Source organism: Onychostoma macrolepis, chromosome 22 (assembly GCF_012432095.1).
Source record: "Onychostoma macrolepis isolate SWU-2019 chromosome 22, ASM1243209v1, whole genome shotgun sequence".
NCBI lineage: Eukaryota > Metazoa > Chordata > Actinopteri > Cypriniformes > Cyprinidae > Onychostoma > Onychostoma macrolepis.
In genome coordinates, this window is record NC_081176.1 from 27,625,013 (window position 1) to 27,647,645 (window position 22,633).

The 22,633-nt window shown below is 34.1% G+C and overlaps 1 protein-coding gene across 1 annotated transcript in view; it reads left to right on the forward strand.

Moving 5' to 3' along the window:
• Nucleotides 1-22,633, forward strand: part of grip2b (glutamate receptor interacting protein 2b) — a 136,432-nt gene that overhangs the window by 89,653 nt on the left and 24,146 nt on the right. The window contains exons 8-9 of the mRNA XM_058759408.1: nucleotides 6,187-6,334; nucleotides 7,341-7,510. Coding sequence (XP_058615391.1) covers nucleotides 6,187-6,334; nucleotides 7,341-7,510 — 318 coding nt within the window. The remainder of the gene's footprint in view (nucleotides 1-6,186; nucleotides 6,335-7,340; nucleotides 7,511-22,633) is intronic.

Here is a 22,633-nt window from a genome sequence, read left to right on the forward strand (position 1 = left end):
TAAATGGCAGAAACGTGGTGATAAAATGTATCTCTGTTTTTACCTTAGAAAAAGTGCTCAATCGGTTGCCCAGTCAGGGTAAAATGAACTGAACGCTAGCTATACTCAGCAACGCGATCATAACTTGGTATAGATCACTGCACAAGATCAAAGTTCCTTTGTTTGAATAAAATCCAATGCTTTGTTACATATCACACCATATCATGTTAATAATCTGTTCTATATATACACTTAGAGGCTTTTGCATCTGAACTCTTCATATATATATATATATATATATATATATACCGTATTGACCCGAATATAAGACGATGTTTTTTTCTTGGAAATGCATCTGAAAAGACGCGGTCATCTTATATTCGGGGTCTAGACTTTGACATGTCAGTAATACATCCACAACAATAGGTGGCGCCTAAAACGCATAAAACAAGTGTGCCATGAAATATGTAATGTAATGTGTGTTGTAAAGATCGCGAGTGATTTTAAAACATAAGACAGTACCCAGATTTGAAGACTACAATAAGATTTCACTTCTACTGATAATACAATTTTGGTAGGCTACTATGTGATGGATGGACTAAATGTTATTTAATTCAGATGGGCTACCTGTTATTTCAGTGGTAAGTGTATATTTTTCAATGTCATTGTTGGTACATTTTACCAATATTTCAAAACAAAAATTAAAATAGGAAGAATATGCAATATGAAAATAATTTAAGAAAAAATGTGTTTTACAGAGAGAGGGAAAAAAAACCAGATTTGGTTTTCAAAAAGCCTTTTTCCAAAAGGTACATCTGGAAAAAGGGAGGTCGTCTTATAATCAGGGTCGTCTTATATTCGGGTCAATACGGTATATATATATATATATATATATATATATATATATATATATATATATATATATATATATATATATATATATATGGGTGTTTCTGCAACTATGGACACTTTTAAGTCATAGCAGTGAGATTTATGTTAAAATTTGTCATATGATGATTTATAAGTATATTCATGGTGTCATTACACACCTTGACAAAAAATATAATGAATGATTAATGTGATTTAATATAAAATTATGAAGCATTTATAGGTCCAAACACTATTTTTGTTCATGTCCCACAACTGAAATACGTAAAATAAGCTAATTGAATCACAATTTGACATTATTTCAAATGGAATTTAATAGACATATTAATTTACAGCATCTTAATTATTTTTGTATTATTTACTGATCATTTTTATGATTTTTTTCAACTAAATGTGCCTGTCCCACACTTTTGAGTCCTTACAGCAACAATGAAAATTTTGACATTTTATCAAAGACAAATAAGTCTAATTTCTATGGTTTTCTGTGTCAGTATTTATTGTGTGTCCTTTGAACTACATTTTAAAAATAAATGTATATTAAGTTTATTTATTTTTAAAGCACTTTCAAAACAGCCTAGAGGCTGACCAAAGTGCTGTACATGAGGAGAATAAGTCCAATATAAAATCCAAAATAAAATAGGCTGCTCGATATAACATGGGCACACACAATTTGAAACAGGAATGAAAATCAACAAATTAACACATGTTGAAGGCTAAGGAAAACAAATGAGTTTTAAGGAGAGATTTGAAAACTGATAAAGAGGGGGCCATTCTAAGTTGTACAGGAAAACTATTCCACAATCGAGGACCCACCACCGAAAAGGCTCGGTCCCCTCTGCGTTTCAGCCTTGAGTAAAGGTCAATAAGTTAAGTTGCTAGATCTTAAACTTCTAGGAGGGTTATAGGGACACAGTAAATCAGACAGTTATTTTGGAGCAAGATTATGTAGACATTTAAACACAAATAAAATAATTTTAAAATCAGTCCTGAAGTGGACTGGGAGCCAATGGAGGTCTCGCAAAATGGGGGTGGCGTGGTCATATTTGCGACCATTTTTGAGATATTTAGCTGCAGCATTTTGAACCAATTGAAGTCGAGCTACCTAAGATTTGGAGATACCATAAAATAGAGAGTTGCAGTAATCCAAACGTGAAGTTATAAAAACGTGGATAACTGTCTCACGAGACTTTTCAGACAAAAAATGTTTTATTTTGGAAAGTGTACGAAGCTGAAAGAAACTAGAGGCAACGACAGAGGATATATGTTTATACAATGTTAGGCGACCATCAATGAGGACACCAAGATTACGTACACAGCTTGAATTAAAAACAGACAAATTGCCCAGGATGAAATTATTCAACTCAGCTTTATCAGATGGACCAAAAATTATTATAATCTCAGTCTTAGAATCATTGAGAGTTAAAAATATATTAGATAGCCAAAGACCTTGTCAAGGCAGGACAGTAGAGTAAGTAAAGCAGAGGGGTCATTTCTTTTTATCGGCAGGTAGATCTAACTATCATCTACATAAAAATGGAACGATACTCCAAACTTTCTCAAAATCGAGCCTAAAGGAAGCAAATAGAGGGAGAAGAGCGAAGGTGACAAGATAGAGACTGGGGAAGTCCAGATATGAGTGGGGTAGCAGAGGAGGTACAATTGCCAGTCCTAACGGAGAAGTATCTCTCAGATAGAAAAGACTTAAACCAGTTAAGGACCAAGCCTTTTATCGCCACATGGGATTGTAATCTAGATAAAAGCAATGTGTGATCAACAGTATCAAAGGCAACGGATAAGTCTAGGAGTACCAGAATTACAGAGTCACCAGCATCAGTAGCTGTATAAATGTTATTTCGAACTATCAAAAGAGCAGATTCAGTGCTGTGGAAAGGCTTAAAACCTGACTGAAAGACCTCTGAGATATGATTCTTATTAAAAAATGATTGAAGTTGACACAACGCAATTTATAAAAGGATTAGATAAAAGGAACCACAGAGATTGGATGAAAATTATTTAAATCCGAGGTATCTAAAGATATTACAGTTTAATTAATGTATATTAAGATGCTAAGACTCAAAACTAATGTAGTAGATCTTGCTAGCTGCCAATTAGCTGCAATATCAGCAAAAAATGTCATTTCCGCAACATGTTTTTACCACAGCAAATTTAGGTGTTGCGGTAGAGACAAGTTCAAGGTTTACTGTATGTTAAATTACAAATATTCAATCTATTGTAAATTATATTTAAACATGACATTTTGTAACCCTAGATGAGACCAAATTCATCAACAATAAGATCAAAGAAATGCAGAGAGGAAATGAGAAAAGACCCAGAGAGGTATGCAGAGTATCTGCAGAAGGGAAAAGAACGTTACAAAAAGAGAAAGAAAAATGGGCAAATAAAGAGTGTCTCTCAGCTGACAAAAAGAGGGATAAATCTGAAAAGAAGGCAGTGGAGGATAAATAAAAGAAACCAGAGGGCAAAACACAAAGTACTGCATGCCTTTTTTTAAACAAAAAACAGTTTGAGTTCTTTACTGCAAAACTACTACTATCTTTTACACATGTAATACCTTCTGTTTTCTGTTTATTTTACTGTTGTTCTGTACAGTAGTCTGTTTGATTTCATGGCACTTTAACATTGTGTTCTTACCGACACAAGATGTCATTACCGTAGCTCTGCTTTATTTTATTTTTTCCCATATTTTTTTTTATATCATTATTTACAAAACTAACAAAATTTGAAAGCTATTGGAATATTGCATTTTTATAAAAAGAAAAAAAAAAAAAAAGGATATAATGAACATTATTGTAACCAGGGTTTGAAATTAACACCTGCCAAATGTGGGTAAAAATCAGCTTTGGTGGGTAACAAAATCACTAGCCAATTTGGCGGGTTACTTTTCGTAAGTTATGTTCACTCATTAACACAAAGAGTGCGATTTTTTTTCTTTAAAAATCAGCATGGTTACAAATGTGATATTGATTTTATACCACAGTTCAATAAACAATAAGTTAATATCAAGAAACCTACGTTTTAGACACCATATTGGCTGTTTTTGCTCTATTTCGCCAACAAAAGACATCCCAAACTCAGCCACAATGCTGTTTTGCGTCTCTGAGCAACATGACGGATTTTCGTTCCTGAATGAATCAACCGTTTAAATGATTCGGTTCAATCGCAATGAATCACTTATTAACAGTGACTTGCTGTCAACTATTATCAGTTTTAATTTTACATTTAAAGTATCTTTTTATTTTTTTAAATAATTTTAAATATCAGTATTCAACATTTAATGTTTAAAATATCAACATTTTTATTTATGCATTTGTAACTGCAGGTTAAATCATTCCATGTCCCTCTAAGCTGCATTAACATGGGAAAATACATCTAAATGCCATAAACTTCTGCAAAGATTAATTTTCTTGATACTGATTTCATTTGTTTAGTAACAGCCTAAGTGTATTATTATTATAATTGATTGATTAAATGTAAGAATTTGACTCAAAAGATGATGCACACTTTTAGAAAAAATGGCTTTATAAAGGTAAAAATGCCCATAAAAGGTTAAAATCAATTTAAACTTATTTGAAAATATTAATTTATATCACTGCTGTGAACTGACCACACAGAATATGAAGAATATCAAAAACTTTAGGAGTCAGCTGTCTACGGTAGTCCTTAAGATATCAGCACAATAACACGCTCAGCAAACTATCGTCTAATTATCTTTATCGATAAAATCCCCCAAAATATTGAGATATCATTTTTTTGTCAATATCGCACACCCTTAACACTGACACAAACTTATTTGCAACGGTCGCTTTGTCACATCCAGTGTAGACAGCCTCAAGCTGTTGGTTTATTTATTAATTTTTTTTAGCTAGTAGAAGTTATGAATGGCGGTAACTTAAAAATGAAAAAGTTCATTTCAATCCCTGATTGTAACGTTAAGTAAGGACATTTAGTTGAAAAACATAAAAAATAAACATGTTCCAGATTAAAATCTTAATGACCCCATGCAATTTTGTTGACCTTTATATAAGTATTACTGACTATGAAGGTTAAAATTAAAATTCACAGGGGTTGATTTTTCTAAATGTTGGAGAGTCAAAAGTGCCCGCAGTTGCAGAAACACCCATATATACATCTATATATATATTGACTATATACCTTTTACCTTACATTTTATCCAGACTGTCACTAATCTATTATTTATCATTTTTATTATTTGTAATGTAATTTAATAATTATTTTATTATGTTTATTGTTTTTATTTTCATTATTTTGTTTTGATGTATTTGTTTATTTACTATTAATTATTAGATTTCTATTACATTTAATGTTGACATTTTTTACAGTGGATTGTTGTGTTATAATAAGAACAGGGTTTTATATATATATATATATATATATATATATATATATATATATATAATATATATAATCATGGGTATTGTTAACATATTCTACTGTCTGTAATGTTTTTAAACACACAAAACCTTAAACTTCATTTGCACAAATGAGAAATTCCATTAATGCATCATACTTTTTAGTTCATGCCCAGAATTACCCTACGTGGGCAAGTCAACCGGCTGGTGTGATAAATTTTTTATGCTGCAGTAGTCCGTCAATAAGCCTTTATATTCATGTTAATCAGCAAGGATGAATATATTTTATAAAGTTTTTTGACACTGATGTAATGCCATAGATCATTTTACAAAAAGTATTTTTGACACTAACGGTATTACATACATACCCGAGTAATACCCAAATACAATATTGTAAAAAGTCTGAAAATAAATAAATAAATAAAATAAGAAAGTAAGTGTATTTTGAGGGTCTTTTACAAAGCATTTACAAAGTTTTGGTTTCCTATCTGAAACTATCTGAAATTTTTTTATGTATGCTTTCTGGGTCAAAATGGACCCGAATGTATAATAACGGGTAATCAAATTACTTTAGCATTTATAGAGTGCTTGTCCATTTGTAGAAATTCCACAGTAACACAGCGCTTCTCTCCAGAGATCTCTGCTCTGTTTAACCATCTTCACTGTTTCGTCTGGATGAGAAGAGCGGAGAAACAACTCTCATGCCTTTACCAATGCTGTTAAGCTAATTTATGCTAGCCACAATTAGCATAACGCCCACTGTTGTTCTCCTTGTAGAGTTAAAGAGGTTGTATCCTAGAAAATGTAAACTTTTGATGCTCAAAACTTCCAATAAGACTCTTTATTGAATGTAAGATGCAGAAAGTATCCGTTTAGAAATCACAGTGTAACAATGCTGTCCTTGTCTGTCCTTATCACCTGCCCTCAGACTCGGTGACAAACGCTTCAGGTCCTCTGCTGGTGGAGATTGCCAAGGCACCTGGAGCCAGTCTAGGAATCACTCTGACCACTGCCATGCACAGGAACAAACAGGCCATCGTCATCGACAAGATCAAGCCCGCCAGTGTGGTGGACAGGTACACACTCAATGAGCCTCTTTCATCAAACACCATCACACCACACTACCATGTAAATTGTGAAACAACAATGTTCAACAATGTGAAAAAAACAAAATTGCACATTTTCATGAAAAACAACACAAATCGTCAAGCAGTTTTGTCACTGATGCCATTTTGTAAAATGCCTTTTGTCATCTACAATAATGAAAATGCATGTTAAAATGTTTATAGTGCACAAAATATTTTACTTATGTAAATGGTTTAATTACTTAACAAAAATTTTAGTAAAACCATGGTGTGTGAAACCATTTTTACAAAAACATATGACATTTTTATGTAATTTGAACTATTTTTACATAAATAAATGTATTTCTTTTCACATAAATTGTTCACAAAGCTAATATTACGTCAATGTTTTTAAATCATCCAACACAGATTGTTCATAAAACCATTCTTACGCTGGATTTTAAAATTATTGGATTTTCTTTTTTCCTAAAGTATTCGTGGCCATTTTTACAGAAATGTTTGTAAATTTTCCTACGCTAGTTATTCGTAAAAACAATTATTACATAATGGAATTTATATTTGTAAAACGATTTTTGCACAACTGATTTGATTTTTATAGAAATGTATTGTAAACAAACCGTCTTTCAATTCTTACGTAACGCTTTTACGACCTATTTCCACAGAAATTCTTCTTTGTATACTTTACATTGATCAACTGTTGAATGCAGTTGAACTTAAATCCCTCAGAAATATGTCATTTTAATCAATGTAATTTTAGTCTGTTATAGTTTATAGTTTTTGTGAATATGCATTTTATATATTCTTGTTCCTATTACATTTTAAATACCACATGAAACATAATTCGCCATATAACTTTATTTTTCCATATATTTCACAAATTTTTGAGGGAAATAGAGCATTCAGATTCGTTATTAGGGTAATTTGGGTGAGTTTTGATGTTATTTTTGACACATCCCACATTTATGACAGTTCTAGCAGTTCTCTGTTTGCGTCTCAGGTCCGGAGCGTTACACGTGGGTGATCATATCCTGTCTATAGACGGCACCAGCACAGAGCACTGCTCCGTCCTGGAGGCCACGCAGCTGCTGGCCAGCACTACTGATCAGACCAAACTAGAGATCCTCCCCGCACACCAAACACGCCTGCCCGGGAAACCCCAGGACACTGGTGAGAGACGCCAACATGTGGAGACTGCTGCGCTTTTCCAGACATGGATTAGGCTTAATCTGAGACATCTTCAACAGATGGTTGAATCTGATCTTGGAACGGACCTAAACTGTGTCTGGAAAACTGTCTGTGAATTATTTATTTATTTTTTTATACAAGGGTGATACAGGGTCATGCAAGTGCCCTGGTCTCATAGTGTACTAAAGCATAATTTGACATAATCTTTAAGTAAGAAATACAGTGGGGGAAAAAAAAAAAATTTGATCCCCTGCTGATTTTGTATGTTTGCTTACTGACAAAGAAATAATCAGTCTATAATTTTAATGGTAGGTTTATTTGAACAGTGAGAGACAGAATAACAACAACAAAAATATCCAGAAAAACACATTTCAAAAAAGTTATAAATTGATTTGCATTTTAATGAGTTAAATAAGTATTTGACCCCTTTGCAAAACATGACTTAGTACTTGGTGGCAAAACCCTTGCTGGCAATCACAGAGGTCAGACGTTTCTTGTAGTTGGCCACCAGGTTTGCACACATCTCAGGAGGGATTTTGTCCCACTCCTCTTTGCAGATCCTCTCCAAGTCATTAAGGTTTCGTGGCTGACGTTTGGCAACTCGAACCTTCAGCTCCCTCCACAGATTTTCTATGGGATTAAGGTCTGGAGACTGGCTAGGCCACTCCAAGACCTCAATGTGCTTCTTCTTGAGCCACTCCTTTGTTGCCTTGGCCATGTGTTTTGGGTCATTTTCATGCTGGAATACCCATCCATAATTTTCGTCAACGACATTTTTTTTCACCAATGAAAATGAGACAATAACGAACTAAAACTTGCTCCGAATGACAAAAACTATGATGAAAATCTATTGACATTTTCATCAACGGATAAAAATGAGACAAAAATGTTAGGGAAGGACGATTTGGGAAGAGATTAATTCAGAACGAGTATCTGCTGCATATGAGGTTAGATGCATACATATGACTTGCTGCACGTCTCATAAAACATAAAACAAATGTCAATATGTGGGAGTAAGAGAAGAGCAGACATGTGGATAAATTTGACGATGCAAGAGAGAACTCAAATTGGTCTGGTTTTCTGAGTGCAGACACTGAAGCATACACACACAGAAAGCGTGTCTCACAGCGTGTGAGTCCTCTTTTGTGTCGCATGAACAAAGAATTACACACAAAATGATGTTGAATTGTCCGTTTTGAGAAGTATTCTCGTAAGCACAGTTGATTACATCTTAAGTGAACGTAAACAGTAGGGAGAACGTGTATCAGTACATTGCATCCATTGCATCAGCGCATTCGTTTTTAAAGGGATAGAAGCCTAATTTAGTTGCTATTTTCCGAGTCATTGATGTTAATCAAGTAACAAATGAAAAACAGAAAATCACTCACTGCTCTTGACTGAATCACTTTAGTAGCCCTAAAGATTCATCTAAATGTATTTATAGAAATAAATATGTCTGCTTGAAAGAATGAAGAATATGGTAAACAAGTGAATGCATAATTAGTCTATATAACCATTGGTATTTCATTGAAAAGAAGACCATGTTTTTGTTCTTTATGAGAAGTGGTTTTATTTCATTTTAACATAAAGGCATGTTGTGTGTCACCGCAGTTAAATCGCAGTCTATCATGATAAAACCTTAATATCAAACCTATATAATGAGTTTGGAAATTTTAGAGAAATGCTTAATAAATGCATTACACTGTAACTAAACCCATTAGATTTTAGCTGACTAAATTTACTGTAGATTTAGTCGACTAAAACTAAAAACAATTCAGATGACTACAATATGACTAAAACTAAATCGCATTTTAGTCAAAAGACTATTACTAAAACTAAATCAAAATTTGCTGTCAAAATTAACACTGCTATGTACATCTAAGAAACTTTCATCAAAATCATGGCCAATGGTAAAATATGTCATGTGGTACAACCGCCTAATAAACCATAATTCTATTTATCAATTAATAATTCATGATATTTTAAAATATTGATTAAGATCTTTATATGTTTTCAAGGTGTAAAAAAAAAAAAATTACCGTTTATTTGTTGGTTACATGACATAGTATTTTAAGAGTCAATTAATTTGTTGAGAATTTGTTGAATTGTTTTTTTATATAAAAATATAACAGAAAATATTACATAATGTCAGAATATAATGATTAAGAACACATGTTTTAAAGGTGTAAATAATTTTATCACCTTTTTACTTGATGGTTACACCATATGATATTTTAAGAGTCATTTCAATTCATCGTTGAACATTTGTTGATCTTGGTACATGCACTTTATTTATTTTTTTTTTTATTTATTTTTTTTATTTTTTTTAATTAATCTTAAAAACCAGTATTATTTCACTGCAAATAACTAAGTAAATAAATAAATAAATGAACAAATAAAATAATAATAATAATAATAATAATAAATAATGTAATCAATAAGTGAGTTTATTCTTAAAACAAGAGCATCTATTTATCAGGGTGGGTAAGAAAATCAAACCTGATTAAGATTATTGGCAATTATTTGCTCTCGTTTTAAGCATAAACTCATTTAATTTTGAAACATTTTTCAGAAAACAAGTCTTAATGAGTGCCATTTTACTTTATCTTGATTTAATAATGTTTAAATACCTGTACTGTAAAACAAGACAAAAGTACTGAGGAAGAAATTCACTTTTTGCAGCATTGCCATTGAGCAAATCAGTTAATTATGGTTGTGGAGTACCATGTAAATGCAGTGGGATATGATCATGTTAATCGTTCTTGACCATCAAATTGAACCACAGTACTTTTTTGTGAAGTCTACGGCAACCATTTGTTTCCTTGTTTATTCCAAAGGAGGTCATAATAATCTCTCTCTAATTATAGCGATATAAACTTCACATGTATCCTCTTCGGATGCACAAATGAGGACGAGAAAACATGGATGGCGAGACTGCTCTGTCATCTCATCTGCTGTCATCTCATTTAATTAGCTTCTCGTTCTGCTTGATGTCGCCCCACGAGCTTTAGACCGCAGGACAGATTTAATCACGGAGACCTGCTCACCCTAGAAAACCAACAGGCAGCGGCTCGATATCAAACCGAGATGCGGTGGACGCAGACCCAGATTGGTTATTTTCAGCCCTGTTTATATGCAAATGCAGGAGATGAACAGATGTCCAACCGTGCAGACCGCATTGCACTAAAAGCCTGAATTAGTAGCCTGCGTGAGCTCTCGGACTGTTTGCAGCGAGAATCTAATCAATAGCTTATTATCATCGAGTGTATAAACATTTTCTATAATTGCATGACTTTATGGATGCACCCAATGATTGGACGACTCCAATTATAGAAGATGCTGAAACTTTAGATGGTTGTTTTTAACTTGACTTTGAAGTTGTTACACGTGAGTGTACATATCTGAATTTAGGCCATTTATGATGTAGATGAGTTTGTCTCTTCATCAGATTTGGAGAAATGTAGCATTCCATCACTTGTTCACCAATGGATGCTCTGCAGTGAATGGGTGCCGTCAGAATGAGAGTCCAAACAGCTGATAAAAACATCACAATAATCCACAGGTAGCCCACTCTAGTCCATCAATTTTTGGAGTTTTTATGAAATGAAATGCTGGGTGTTTGTAAAACATTCATCCAAGACTATAATTTCTGGCTAGGAAGCAATATTATGGATTATGAAGTTGAAATTGAAGTTAAAAATGACTAAATGAGGTTTTGTTTTGTTTTGTTTTTTCCTTACAAACATGCATCTTTTCACTTTAGAATATGTTAATTGATGGACTGGAGTGGTGTGGATTACTGTGATGTTTTTATCAACTGTTTGGACTCTCATTCTGACGGCACCCATTCACTGCAGAGGATCCATTGCTGAGAAAGTGATTTAATTCTACATTCCTCCAAATCTGTTCTAATGAAGAATCAAGCTCATCTGCACGGCCTGAGGGTGAGTACATTTTCAGCAAATTTTCAGTTTTGGGACTTTTATATCGCATGTCCCACTTTGGATGGAACACAGAATCTAATCAATAGCATATTATCATTAGCTATGTTTCCATCAGCCTGTTTTTATGTACATTTTGAAGTTTCGCATCAGAAACGAGTGAAGAAATCACCAAAAAGAGAACAAATCCTTTAATCCGCAAACAAAGTTTTTACACTGTAAAAAGTGATAAGTTGACTTAACTTAAAAAAATTGACCAAACCCGTTGCCTTAAAACTTTTAAGTAAATGATAATTAAAATAAATAAATAAATAAGTTAAGTGAATTGTCAAGTTCACTTAACTTTTTTTTTTATTATTTACTTAAAAAAATTGAGGAAACCTGTTGCCTTAAAATTAAGTTAAGTCAACTTAGCACTTTTTACAGTGCTTGAGGTGGTTTTTGACTTGTGCGAAAAAAGGCTAATGCGAATAATGGGAGATATGCAAAATATTTCTGTATAATGCTTATTTCCGATATTCCAATTTTGCGCTTACGTTAAAATAGTAGCTTTGGATGGAAATCCAGCTATTGAACATATAAATATTCTCTATAGTTGCACGACTTCATGGATGCACTCAATGACTGGCCAACTCCAATTATAGAAGACATTGAAACTTCAGATGGTTGTTTTTACGTTGACTTTGAAGTTCTTGCTATTTCTGGTTCTGCAATCATCCAGAACCCTAGAACCCTATCAATTTGTATCTAGTCCAATTCTTGCCCCACTTCTGCCACCATGATTGTGCCTGTGGCATTTAATTATGTCCACCAAAACTTTAAACCCAACAAGATGGCCTCTTGAATTCCATGCATTGCTCGCATACATCGTAAACAGAGTTTATGATGCCATTAAAGCCCTGACGCCCAAATTTTTGGGCACAGGAACAAACATCCCTAATGGATACGGACAAGTAAAGTGGTTTAGTTTTTCAGCATCTGAGCTGTCCTGCCGAAATATCACATGGCACTATATAGGTCATTCCCTGCTGCGCTGAGAACCCGAGAGAGGAGGTAGAAGGCTGTAATGATGGAAAAACATATTTGCGAGTGTGAACTTTCAGCTCCGGCAGGACTTTAATCAAGAATTGACGCCCACTCGTAGAGCCGTGTCAGTAATACATAGAAACTTCATCCAGGAAATAAATGGAGTTTGATATTTTGCCATATGACTCCTACATTTTCGATTCAGAATTTATATATGCAAATGTTGTAGCTGACCTTGTTAGGAAAAGAAAAGAAAGTACGTCTGGTAACAACCTCATTTGGGATTGCCATCTTTGAGATCTGGGGATTTAAAGTGAGGAAGAATAGAATATGTACATTTTAATATATTTGCATATTTGGTAGACACTTTTATCCAAAGCAACAACAATATTACATTACATAAGTTTGAAGTTAGCAATCAGATTTGTGCTTGCCATTTATTGTGTGCATTATGACTTGGAAAATAAATAAAAATGGTTTTAAACATGCCAATTTTTTAGAAATGTAATATCTGTATTCACATTGGTTTTATATGGTTTTGAAAATAAGGTTTATATTAACGACTTTATAAAAAAGTAGTTTTACTACACCACATTTTAAAGTGTCTTCTTATTTTTAAGTTTTTTTTAATGTTTCAAGGAAAACAGTATTTATTTTTCTTACAAAAAAAATACTGTATGAGTTTTTGTACCACATGATATGTAACAACCTGAGCTGACTTTGCCTTTTCATACAGAAGTCAATTCATACAATTTTAACATAGCCTATTTATTGACCTCTCTATGACATAATTTCCTGTTTTACAGAAATTATGAAAAATAATGTCACAATTATGTGATATAATAGCAATTACGAGAAATAACTTCTCAGTTATGAGTAATAAAGTTGCAGTTATAAGAAATTAAGCAACAGGTACAAGATACTTTAGCCACAATGACAGGAAATTAATAAACAGTTATAATAAAGTTGCAATTACAACATCACAATTATAAGATATAGTTGCAATTACGAGAAATAAAGTATCATTTATGAGAATTGAAGTCACAGTTACAAAATAGTCACATTTACAAGATATTAATGTTGCAATTATGAGAAATAATTTTGCAAACATAAAATACAGTCGCAATTACAACAAGAATGTTATAATTATGAGATATAGTTTGCAATTACGAGAAATAAAGTCTCATTTATGAGAAATTAAGTCAGTTGCAAAATAGTTTCAAGAAATAATGTTGCAATTATGAGATTGTCACAGTTACAAGAAATAGTTGCAATTATGGGAAATTAATTCACAGTTACAAGATACTGTATTCACATTAAAGTAATTTACAGTTATAATAATTGCAACATTATTTCTTATGTTTAAGACTTTCTCATAATTGACATCATTTCCTGTTTATATTTTTTCCAAACTTTTACGATATTTTGACAAACTTTCATTGCATACATTATATATATATATATATGCAAATATTTATATACAAGTATTTGTAATTTCTATAGCTCAAACAGTAGAGAATGTGTGTATATATATATATATTAAAATAATAGTAATATAAGCTAATGCTGTTTTAATTTCAAGTCATTCTATGTAGGTCATGCATTTTTTTAATGTATTTTTGAATACATTAACAGCTTTATGTCACTGACCCATGTTGCACATCCCACTTAGGATGGAAAACAGCAAGATGGCAGATCATTTATTTGTACAGTATGTCTGTATTCTGCAGTACATAATTAAACTACATACAATTTATTACCAAATTAGCCCAAACCACTGCTAATAACCTGAGCGTCAGTCACCTGCTGGTTCAGTTCATGTTAGATAAATGACGTGGTCTTAAAAAAGCAGTATTTTAATCTCCTTACTCAAATTAAGCTCCCGTCACATCAGCCTGTGTGTGAGACTTTACCGTCATCTTTCCTGGTGTTCTCAATTCCTACATCAAGAGACAGAGTTGTGTTTCTTAGAGACATAGCAGACGAGATTAGCATAAGCCACAAGGAAGAGGGATTTAGCACTCAAACGTTAGAAGATGCTTCATTGGTGCTCAGAGACGAACAGATAGTAGTATTTAACCTGGCTTGTGAAAATCTGTCAGAAAGTGGCATTTCTTAACGTCTCGTCACATTCTGTGTGGCAAAAATATACAAACATAATGCTAATATGTGCATAAGTTTAAAGGTTTGTTTAGTAATGTACCAAAGATTAAAAAAGTAGTGAGTAGACTTCATTAAAACCTTAAAGTGTAACCACACACACAAATACACACATCTCTCTGAGTGTTTTAAAGCTTCTTATGGTTTTCCAGAGATGGAAGAGGGTAAAGCTAAGCTAAGTTAAAGCTAAGTTGTTGCATGTCATAATACTTAGTTAGGGCGTTTCACATTATTAATACCCTGCTGGAAAATCTCAAGTTGGTCCTGAATTTTGGAACATGGCAGCTGGTTTGTCGATGGTCTAAACAGGTAAACCACCTTGGACCATCAACAAACCAGCTGCCAGCTAGACATACAGGCTTAAGTTGGAAAGTGGTAGCTGGTCAACCAGCTAATGACCAACTTGGACCAGCTAGAAACTAGCTATAAGCTTGAGGATTTTCCAGCAAGGTAAATAATTGCATCTGTCTTATATGCTAAGCATGTTAGTTCCAGTAATAAGTTCAAACATCTGTATTATTATCTGTAGAGACTTTGTGCTTTTATGTATACGGTTTTATGTATTTTATAGAAATGTATTTTTATAAAAATAAAGATCATATATTAAAATAAGAGTAGTGACACATTACAAGAAATTAACATGCAGTTGTGAGAAATGTTATGTACGAGATCTAAAATCACAATTGTTAGATTTAAAATCCATAATTACGAGAAATTAAGATGTTGTTGCGAGATTTGGGATTTAAATCAGATTTAAATGAGATGTAGTCACAACTGAGAAATAATGTTGCAATTGTCATAAATAATGTTGCAGTTATGAGATATTTGCAATTATGAGAAAAAGTGTTGCAACTATGAGATAATTGCAATTATGAAAAGTAATGTTGCAATAATGAGTTACAAGATTTTTTATTTGCAATTACAAGACATATAACAGTTATAATATGAATGCAATTACAATGAATTATGTTAATTATGTAATTATGAGATGTTGCAATTATGAGAAATAATGTCAGAATGCTGACAAATCATGTTGCAATTATGAGAAATAATGGTAAAGTTATGAGGATATTGTCGCTATTATGATAAATTATGAAATAGTTGCAATTATGAGAAATAATGTCATAATTACGAGCGCTACAAGATACTTTAGTCACAATTACAAGAAAAGTAACAGTTACAGTAAAATGCAATTACAATGGATAATGAATGAATGAATGAGGCATTTATATAGCGCTTTATTGTGTATTGCAATACACCCAAAGCGCTTTACAATCATGTGGGGGGTCTCTCCTCAACCACCACCGGTGTGCAGCATCCACTTGGATGATGCGACGGCAGCCACCAGTGCGCTCACCACACATCAGCTACAGGTGGAGAGGAGAGAGAGATAGAGCAAATCAAGTGGATGGGGATTATTAGGAGGCCATGATAGACAAGGGCCAGTGGAGGGAATTTAGCCAGGACACCAGGCTTAGACCCCTACTCTTTACGATGAGTGTCATGGGATTTTTAATGACCACAGAGAGTCAGGACCTCGGTTTAACGTCTCATCCGAAAGACGGTGCTTTTTGACAGTATAGTGTCCCCGTCACTATACTGGGGCGTTAGGACCCACACAGACTGCAGGGTGAGCACCCCTGCTGGCCTCACTAACACCTCTACCAACAGCTACCTAGTTTTCCCAGGAGGTCTCCCATCCAGGTACTGACCAGGCTCAGCCCTGCTTAGCTTCCATGGGCAACTGGTCTTGGGCTGCAGGGTGATATGGCTGAAGTCATAATGTTGGATAATGTTGTGGTCAGCTTGTTCTGTTTACTGTGAAGAAGATTTGGACAATTGTATATGACCCTTTCTATGCAAAATCAATAAAAAAATTGGGTAACACTTTATTTTGATAGTCCACTTCAGACATTCTACTAACAGTAAGTAACTTTGCAACTACATGTCAACTAGAAGTCATTAGAATATTAGTAGACTGTCTGCTTAATACTTCTAACACTTTATTTTGATGGGTCCACAACCTACAACATACTGACTATGAGAAACTTTGCAAGTAGATGTCAACTTATTCTACTAACCCTAAACCTAACCTATCAGTCTACTCTGAGAGTTAGTGGACATGTAGTCGCAAATTAATGACATGTAGTTACAAAATTACTTGTAGTTAGTAGAGTTTCTAAAGTGGACTATCAAAATAAAGTTGCAATTATGAGAAATAATGTCAGAATGCTGACAAATCATGTTGCAATTATGAGAAATAATGTCAGAATGCTGACAAATCATGTTGCAATTATGAGAAATAATGTCAGAATGCTGACAAATCATGTTGCAATTATGAGAAATAATGTCAGAATGCTGACAAATCATGTTGCAATTATGAGAAATAATGTCAGAATGCTGACAAATCATGTTGCAATTATGAGAAATAATGGTAAAGTTATGAGGATATTGTCGCTATTATGATAAATTATGAAATAGTTGCAATTATGAGAAATAATGTCAGAATGCTGACAAATCATGTTGCAATTATGAGAAATAATGTCAGAATGCTGACAAATCATGTTGCAATTATGAGAAATAATGTCAGAATGCTGACAAATCATGTTGCAATTATGAGAAATAATGTCATAATTACGAGCGCTACAAGATACTTTAGTCACAATTACAAGAAAAGTAACAGTTACAGTAAAATGCAATTACAATGAATTATGTTAATTATGTAATTATGAGATGTTGCAATTATGAGAAATAATGTCAGAATGCTGACAAATCATGTTGCAATTATGAGAAATAATGGTAAAGTTATGAGGATATTGTTGCTATTATGATAAATTATGAAATAGTTGCAATTATGAGAAATGATGTCATAATTACGAGATACTGTAGTCACAATTAATTCATAGTTTCAATAATCACAATTATGATAAATAAAGTGGCAATTACAAGAAATTATTATTATAATATTATAATAATCATTATTATAATATTAAACCTATGTCTTGTTAATAATGTTGCAGTTCATGGAATATTAATACATTTCATATTTGTTTTTCTATTACTCTTGTATTATACACAATTTTGACCTTGCATTGCATCAACCCTTGATGTCCAAAATCTGCAAAACCAGTAGGGAACCACTGCCCTGTAATGCATTACTTGTTTCAAGTGTGCTTGTTTAATTTATTAAACTAAATTTACTGTATTTTACATTCAGTCTTCTGCTCCTGTCAGACCTACTGCATTATGAGTGCTTGGAGATACTGCAGAACAAATGAGAACAAGCACATACACGCACACAGAGGCACTCAATTATACGGCCTGCCTCTAGCAGCAGGACTTCATTAGCCTGTTTGTTGATGAGCTTCCACATTGTTTTGCATGCACAATCATTTTCCACAGACCAGTATTAGAGATGGATATTATCACTCGAATGTGACTTCAACAGACCCTCAAGACTCCAAATGATGGAGTGTTTAAATGAGGATTAATGAGAACAATATAGAGAGAAAGCCACATGGAGTGTGTGTGTGTGTGTGCATGTATTTTATATAAAAAATGTATATGTATTTTGCATTTTGTTGATATTTATTTCTGAGAATCATGTAATTAATATCTTAATTTAGTAATTAAGTCCTCATCTAAAGTCACAGTTAGTCCACACAACTGAGAGTTCTGCACGAGGTGGAAAAATTCCCTCACAGATTTCTCTCGTGTTAGATGTTCAAGTGAATTTACTGCTCTGGCCAATAGAAAGATGCTTGGTTTAAATGTGACTTCTTTATAACCTGTGCGTCATACATCACTACACTATTGACAATAGTATTGACTTTTTGCACTGAAATGTCAATAAATATTACTAATATGAGCCCACTTTTATTCTACGTCTTTTAGCATTTTTTAGCCTGGGTTTCCTGCACCAAAAGCCATTTTACTGAGCAAGTCACATTTTCTTCAGATAATCTACCTCTCTAGTTGAAGTCATACATCTTCATTTACATGTAAAATAGCATTATGTTAATATGGAATATTGTTCTTAACCCAGACATCCACCTCCCAGCAGTTGCCTCCAAATCCAATATAACGTCCTTAAATAACAAATGCTTAGTGCATAGATCTGCAAAGACTAGCAAGGGACCGATATAATATGGATCATTAACCTGCACTGAGCCACTCAGTCTCTTGGACCATTGCCATCTCTTTGATTTAGAATTTTTAAATGCAGCTACACTGCCTGACTTTCTCTCTCCTTTCCTCTGTTCTCTCTAGCGGTAGTCTGCACTAACTTCTCTCCTGGGTCCACTACCACATCAGGCATGACCAGCCAGGGTTCCAGCACGCTGCCCCGGCCGCTCCTCCCATGAGCCCACGAAACTCCATGCTAAAGAGACGACAAGGAAAAAGAGCACAAAAGCTCCTGTAGGTGACTGGATTGGTTTTGTGTTTGACATGGTCTAAAAGCATATTTTACATTTCATGACATCTCATAAGTGATTGATTTGTAAACCTCTACATACTGTAAGCAGCTTTTAAATGGCTTCTCGTGAAGTGAATCTACCTAACTAATTCCAGTAGAGTTAGATGTTAGCTTGTTGCTAAGCTAAAACACAATGCTCTAATGGCACATTAAATGAAGTTTCAAACATAGGTTTGGGAAGCCTAAATATTCAGTCCTGTCAATTATCATCACAAGCATTTATAAGCAGCAGTCATTGCTCCATCCCAGCGACAATTCTTCCAGCATCCTTCCACCTCCCTATCTCTCCTCTATCTCTGTTATTCTCCCTCTGTGTAGTATCACAATGGGGGTTGAACTCGGGGCTCAAGCCGAGCCTCGGGTTCGAGCTTCTGTTGAGGACAGCAAGCCAAGTTTGTTTATAATTAACTATTAAGTCTGGATGGGCATGCAAACTTGTGAAAGTGATGTTGGGAAGATCATATTGATGACGGCACCACAAAGTTGTAATTAGTTGAAGATGCATAGTTAGTATTGCATTGTATCATTAGTATTTTTATTTATTTATTTATTTATTTATTTTCTTTACCTAAACCAATTTATTTATTATCTTCAGAGTTAGGTGTTAGCATGTTTGCTAAGCTAAAACACAATGCTCTAATGGCACATTAAATGAAGTTTCAAACATAGGTTTGGGGAAGCCTAAATATTCAGTCCTGTCAATTATCATCACAAGCATTTATAAGCAGCAGTCATTGCTCCATCCCAGCGACAATTCTTCCAGCATCCTTCCACCTCCCTATCTCTCCTCTATCTCTGTTATTCTCCCTCTGTGTAGTATCACAATGGGGGTTGAACTCGGGGCTCAAGCCGAGCCTCGGGTTCGAGCTTCTGTTGAGGACAGCAAGCCAAGTTTGTTTATAATTAACTATTAAGTCTGGATGGGCATGCAAACTTGTGAAAGTGATGTTGGGAAGATCATATTGATGACGGCACCACAAAGTTGTAATTAGTTGAAGATGCATAGTTAGTATTGCATTGTATCATTAGTATTTTTATTTATTTATTTTCTTTACCTAAACCAATTTATTTATTATCTTCAGAGTTAGGTGTTAGCATGTTTGCTAAGCTAAAACACAATGCTCTAATGGCACATTAAATGAAGTTTCAAACATAGGTTTGGGAAGCCTAAATATTCAGTCCTGTCAATTATCATCACAAGCATTTATAAGCAGCAGTCATTGCTCCATCCCAGCGACAATTCTTCCAGCATCCTTCCACCTCCCTATCTCTCCTCTATCTCTGTTATTCTCCCTCTGTGTAGTATCACAATGGGGGTTGAACTCGGGGCTCAAGCCGAGCCTCGGGTTCGAGCTTCTGTTGAGGACAGCAAGCCAAGTTTGTTTATAATTAACTATTAAGTCTGGATGGGCATGCAAACTTGTGAAAGTGATGTTGGGAAGATCATATTGATGACGGCACCACAAAGTTGTAATTAGTTGAAGATGCATAGTTAGTATTGCATTGTATCATTAGTATTTTTATTTATTTATTTTCTTTACCTAAACCAATTTATTTATTATCTTCAGAGTTAGGTGTTAGCATGTTTGCTAAGCTAAAACACAATGCTCTAATGGCACATTAAATGAAGTTTCAAACATAGGTTTGGGAAGCCTAAATATTCAGTCCTGTCAATTATCATCACAAGCATTTATAAGCAGCAGTCATTGCTCCATCCCAGCGACAATTCTTCCAGCATCCTTCCACCTCCCTATCTCTCCTCTATCTCTGTTATTCTCCCTCTGTGTAGTATCACAATGGGGGTTGAACTCGGGGCTCAAGCCGAGCCTCGGGTTCGAGCTTCTGTTGAGGACAGCAAGCCAAGTTTGTTTATAATTAACTATTAAGTCTGGATGGGCATGCAAACTTGTGAAAGTGATGTTGGGAAGATCATATTGATGACGGCACCACAAAGTTGTAATTAGTTGAAGATGCATAGTTAGTATTGCATTGTATCATTAGTATTTTTATTTATTTATTTTCTTTACCTAAACCAATTTATTTATTATCTTCAGAGTTAGGTGTTAGCATGTTTGCTAAGCTAAAACACAATGCTCTAATGGCACATTAAATGAAGTTTCAAACATAGGTTTGGGAAGCCTAAATATTCAGTCCTGTCAATTATCATCACAAGCATTTATAAGCAGCAGTCATTGCTCCATCCCAGCGACAATTCTTCCAGCATCCTTCCACCTCCCTATCTCTCCTCTATCTCTGTTATTCTCCCTCTGTGTAGTATCACAATGGGGGTTGAACTCGGGGCTCAAGCCGAGCCTCGGGTTCGAGCTTCTGTTGAGGACAGCAAGCCAAGTTTGTTTATAATTAACTATTAAGTCTGGATGGGCATGCAAACTTGTGAAAGTGATGTTGGGAAGATCATATTGATGACGGCACCACAAAGTTGTAATTAGTTGAAGATGCATAGTTAGTATTGCATTGTATCATTAGTATTTTTAATATGACTCTACACAATTGGGAGTTTCTCATGAGGGAGAACATTTTCCTCACAAATTTTGCTTGTGTTCACATTGATAATGCAAATTCGCATAAATTTCGCAGATGATATCATTTAACGTCATTTGAGGAAGAGTCTGCATGATTAGGAGTTTAACATGAGGGCGAAAAGTTTCCTTTGCAGATTTTGCCTGTGTTCAAGTTGGTCACACAAAATTTCATGGACGATATCCGGTCAAATAAATTTCCCTTACTGATTGTGCTTCAAGCTGGTATTGCGAATTCACACAAACTTTTGTGGATGATTATATAGTTATTTAAATAGGAGTTTGCACAATTGGGAGTTCCTCATTAAGGCAGAAAAAGTTTCCTTCACAGATTTTGTTTGTGTAAAGTTGTTCACATAAATTTGCGTGAAATTTCATGGACAATATCCAGTCATTAAAATAGGACTCCGGACATTTGGGAGTTTTGCATGAGGACAAAAAGAGTTTTCCAAATTTCGCTTGTGTTCAATTTGGTCATGCAAATTCGCACAAATATCGCAAACAATATTTAGTATTTTAAATATGACTCTACACAATTGGGAGTTTCTCATGAGGGAGAACATTTTCCTCACAAATTTTGCTTGTGTTCACATTTATAATGCAAATTCGCATAAATTTCGCAGATGATATCATTTAACGTCATTTGAGGAAGAGTCTGCATGATTAGGAGTTTAACATGAGGGCGAAAAAGTTTCCTTTGCAGATTTTGCCTGTGTTCAAGTTGGTCACATAAAATTTCATGGACGATATCCGGTCAAATAAATTTCCCTTACTGATTGTGCTTCAAGCTGGTATTGCGAATTCACACAAACTTTTGTGGATGATTATATAGTTATTTAAATAGGAGTTTGCACAATTGGGAGTTCCTCATTAAGGCAGAAAAAGTTTCCTTCACAGATTTTGTTTGTGTAAAGTTGTTCACATAAATTTGCGTGAAATTTCATGGACAATATCCAGTCAT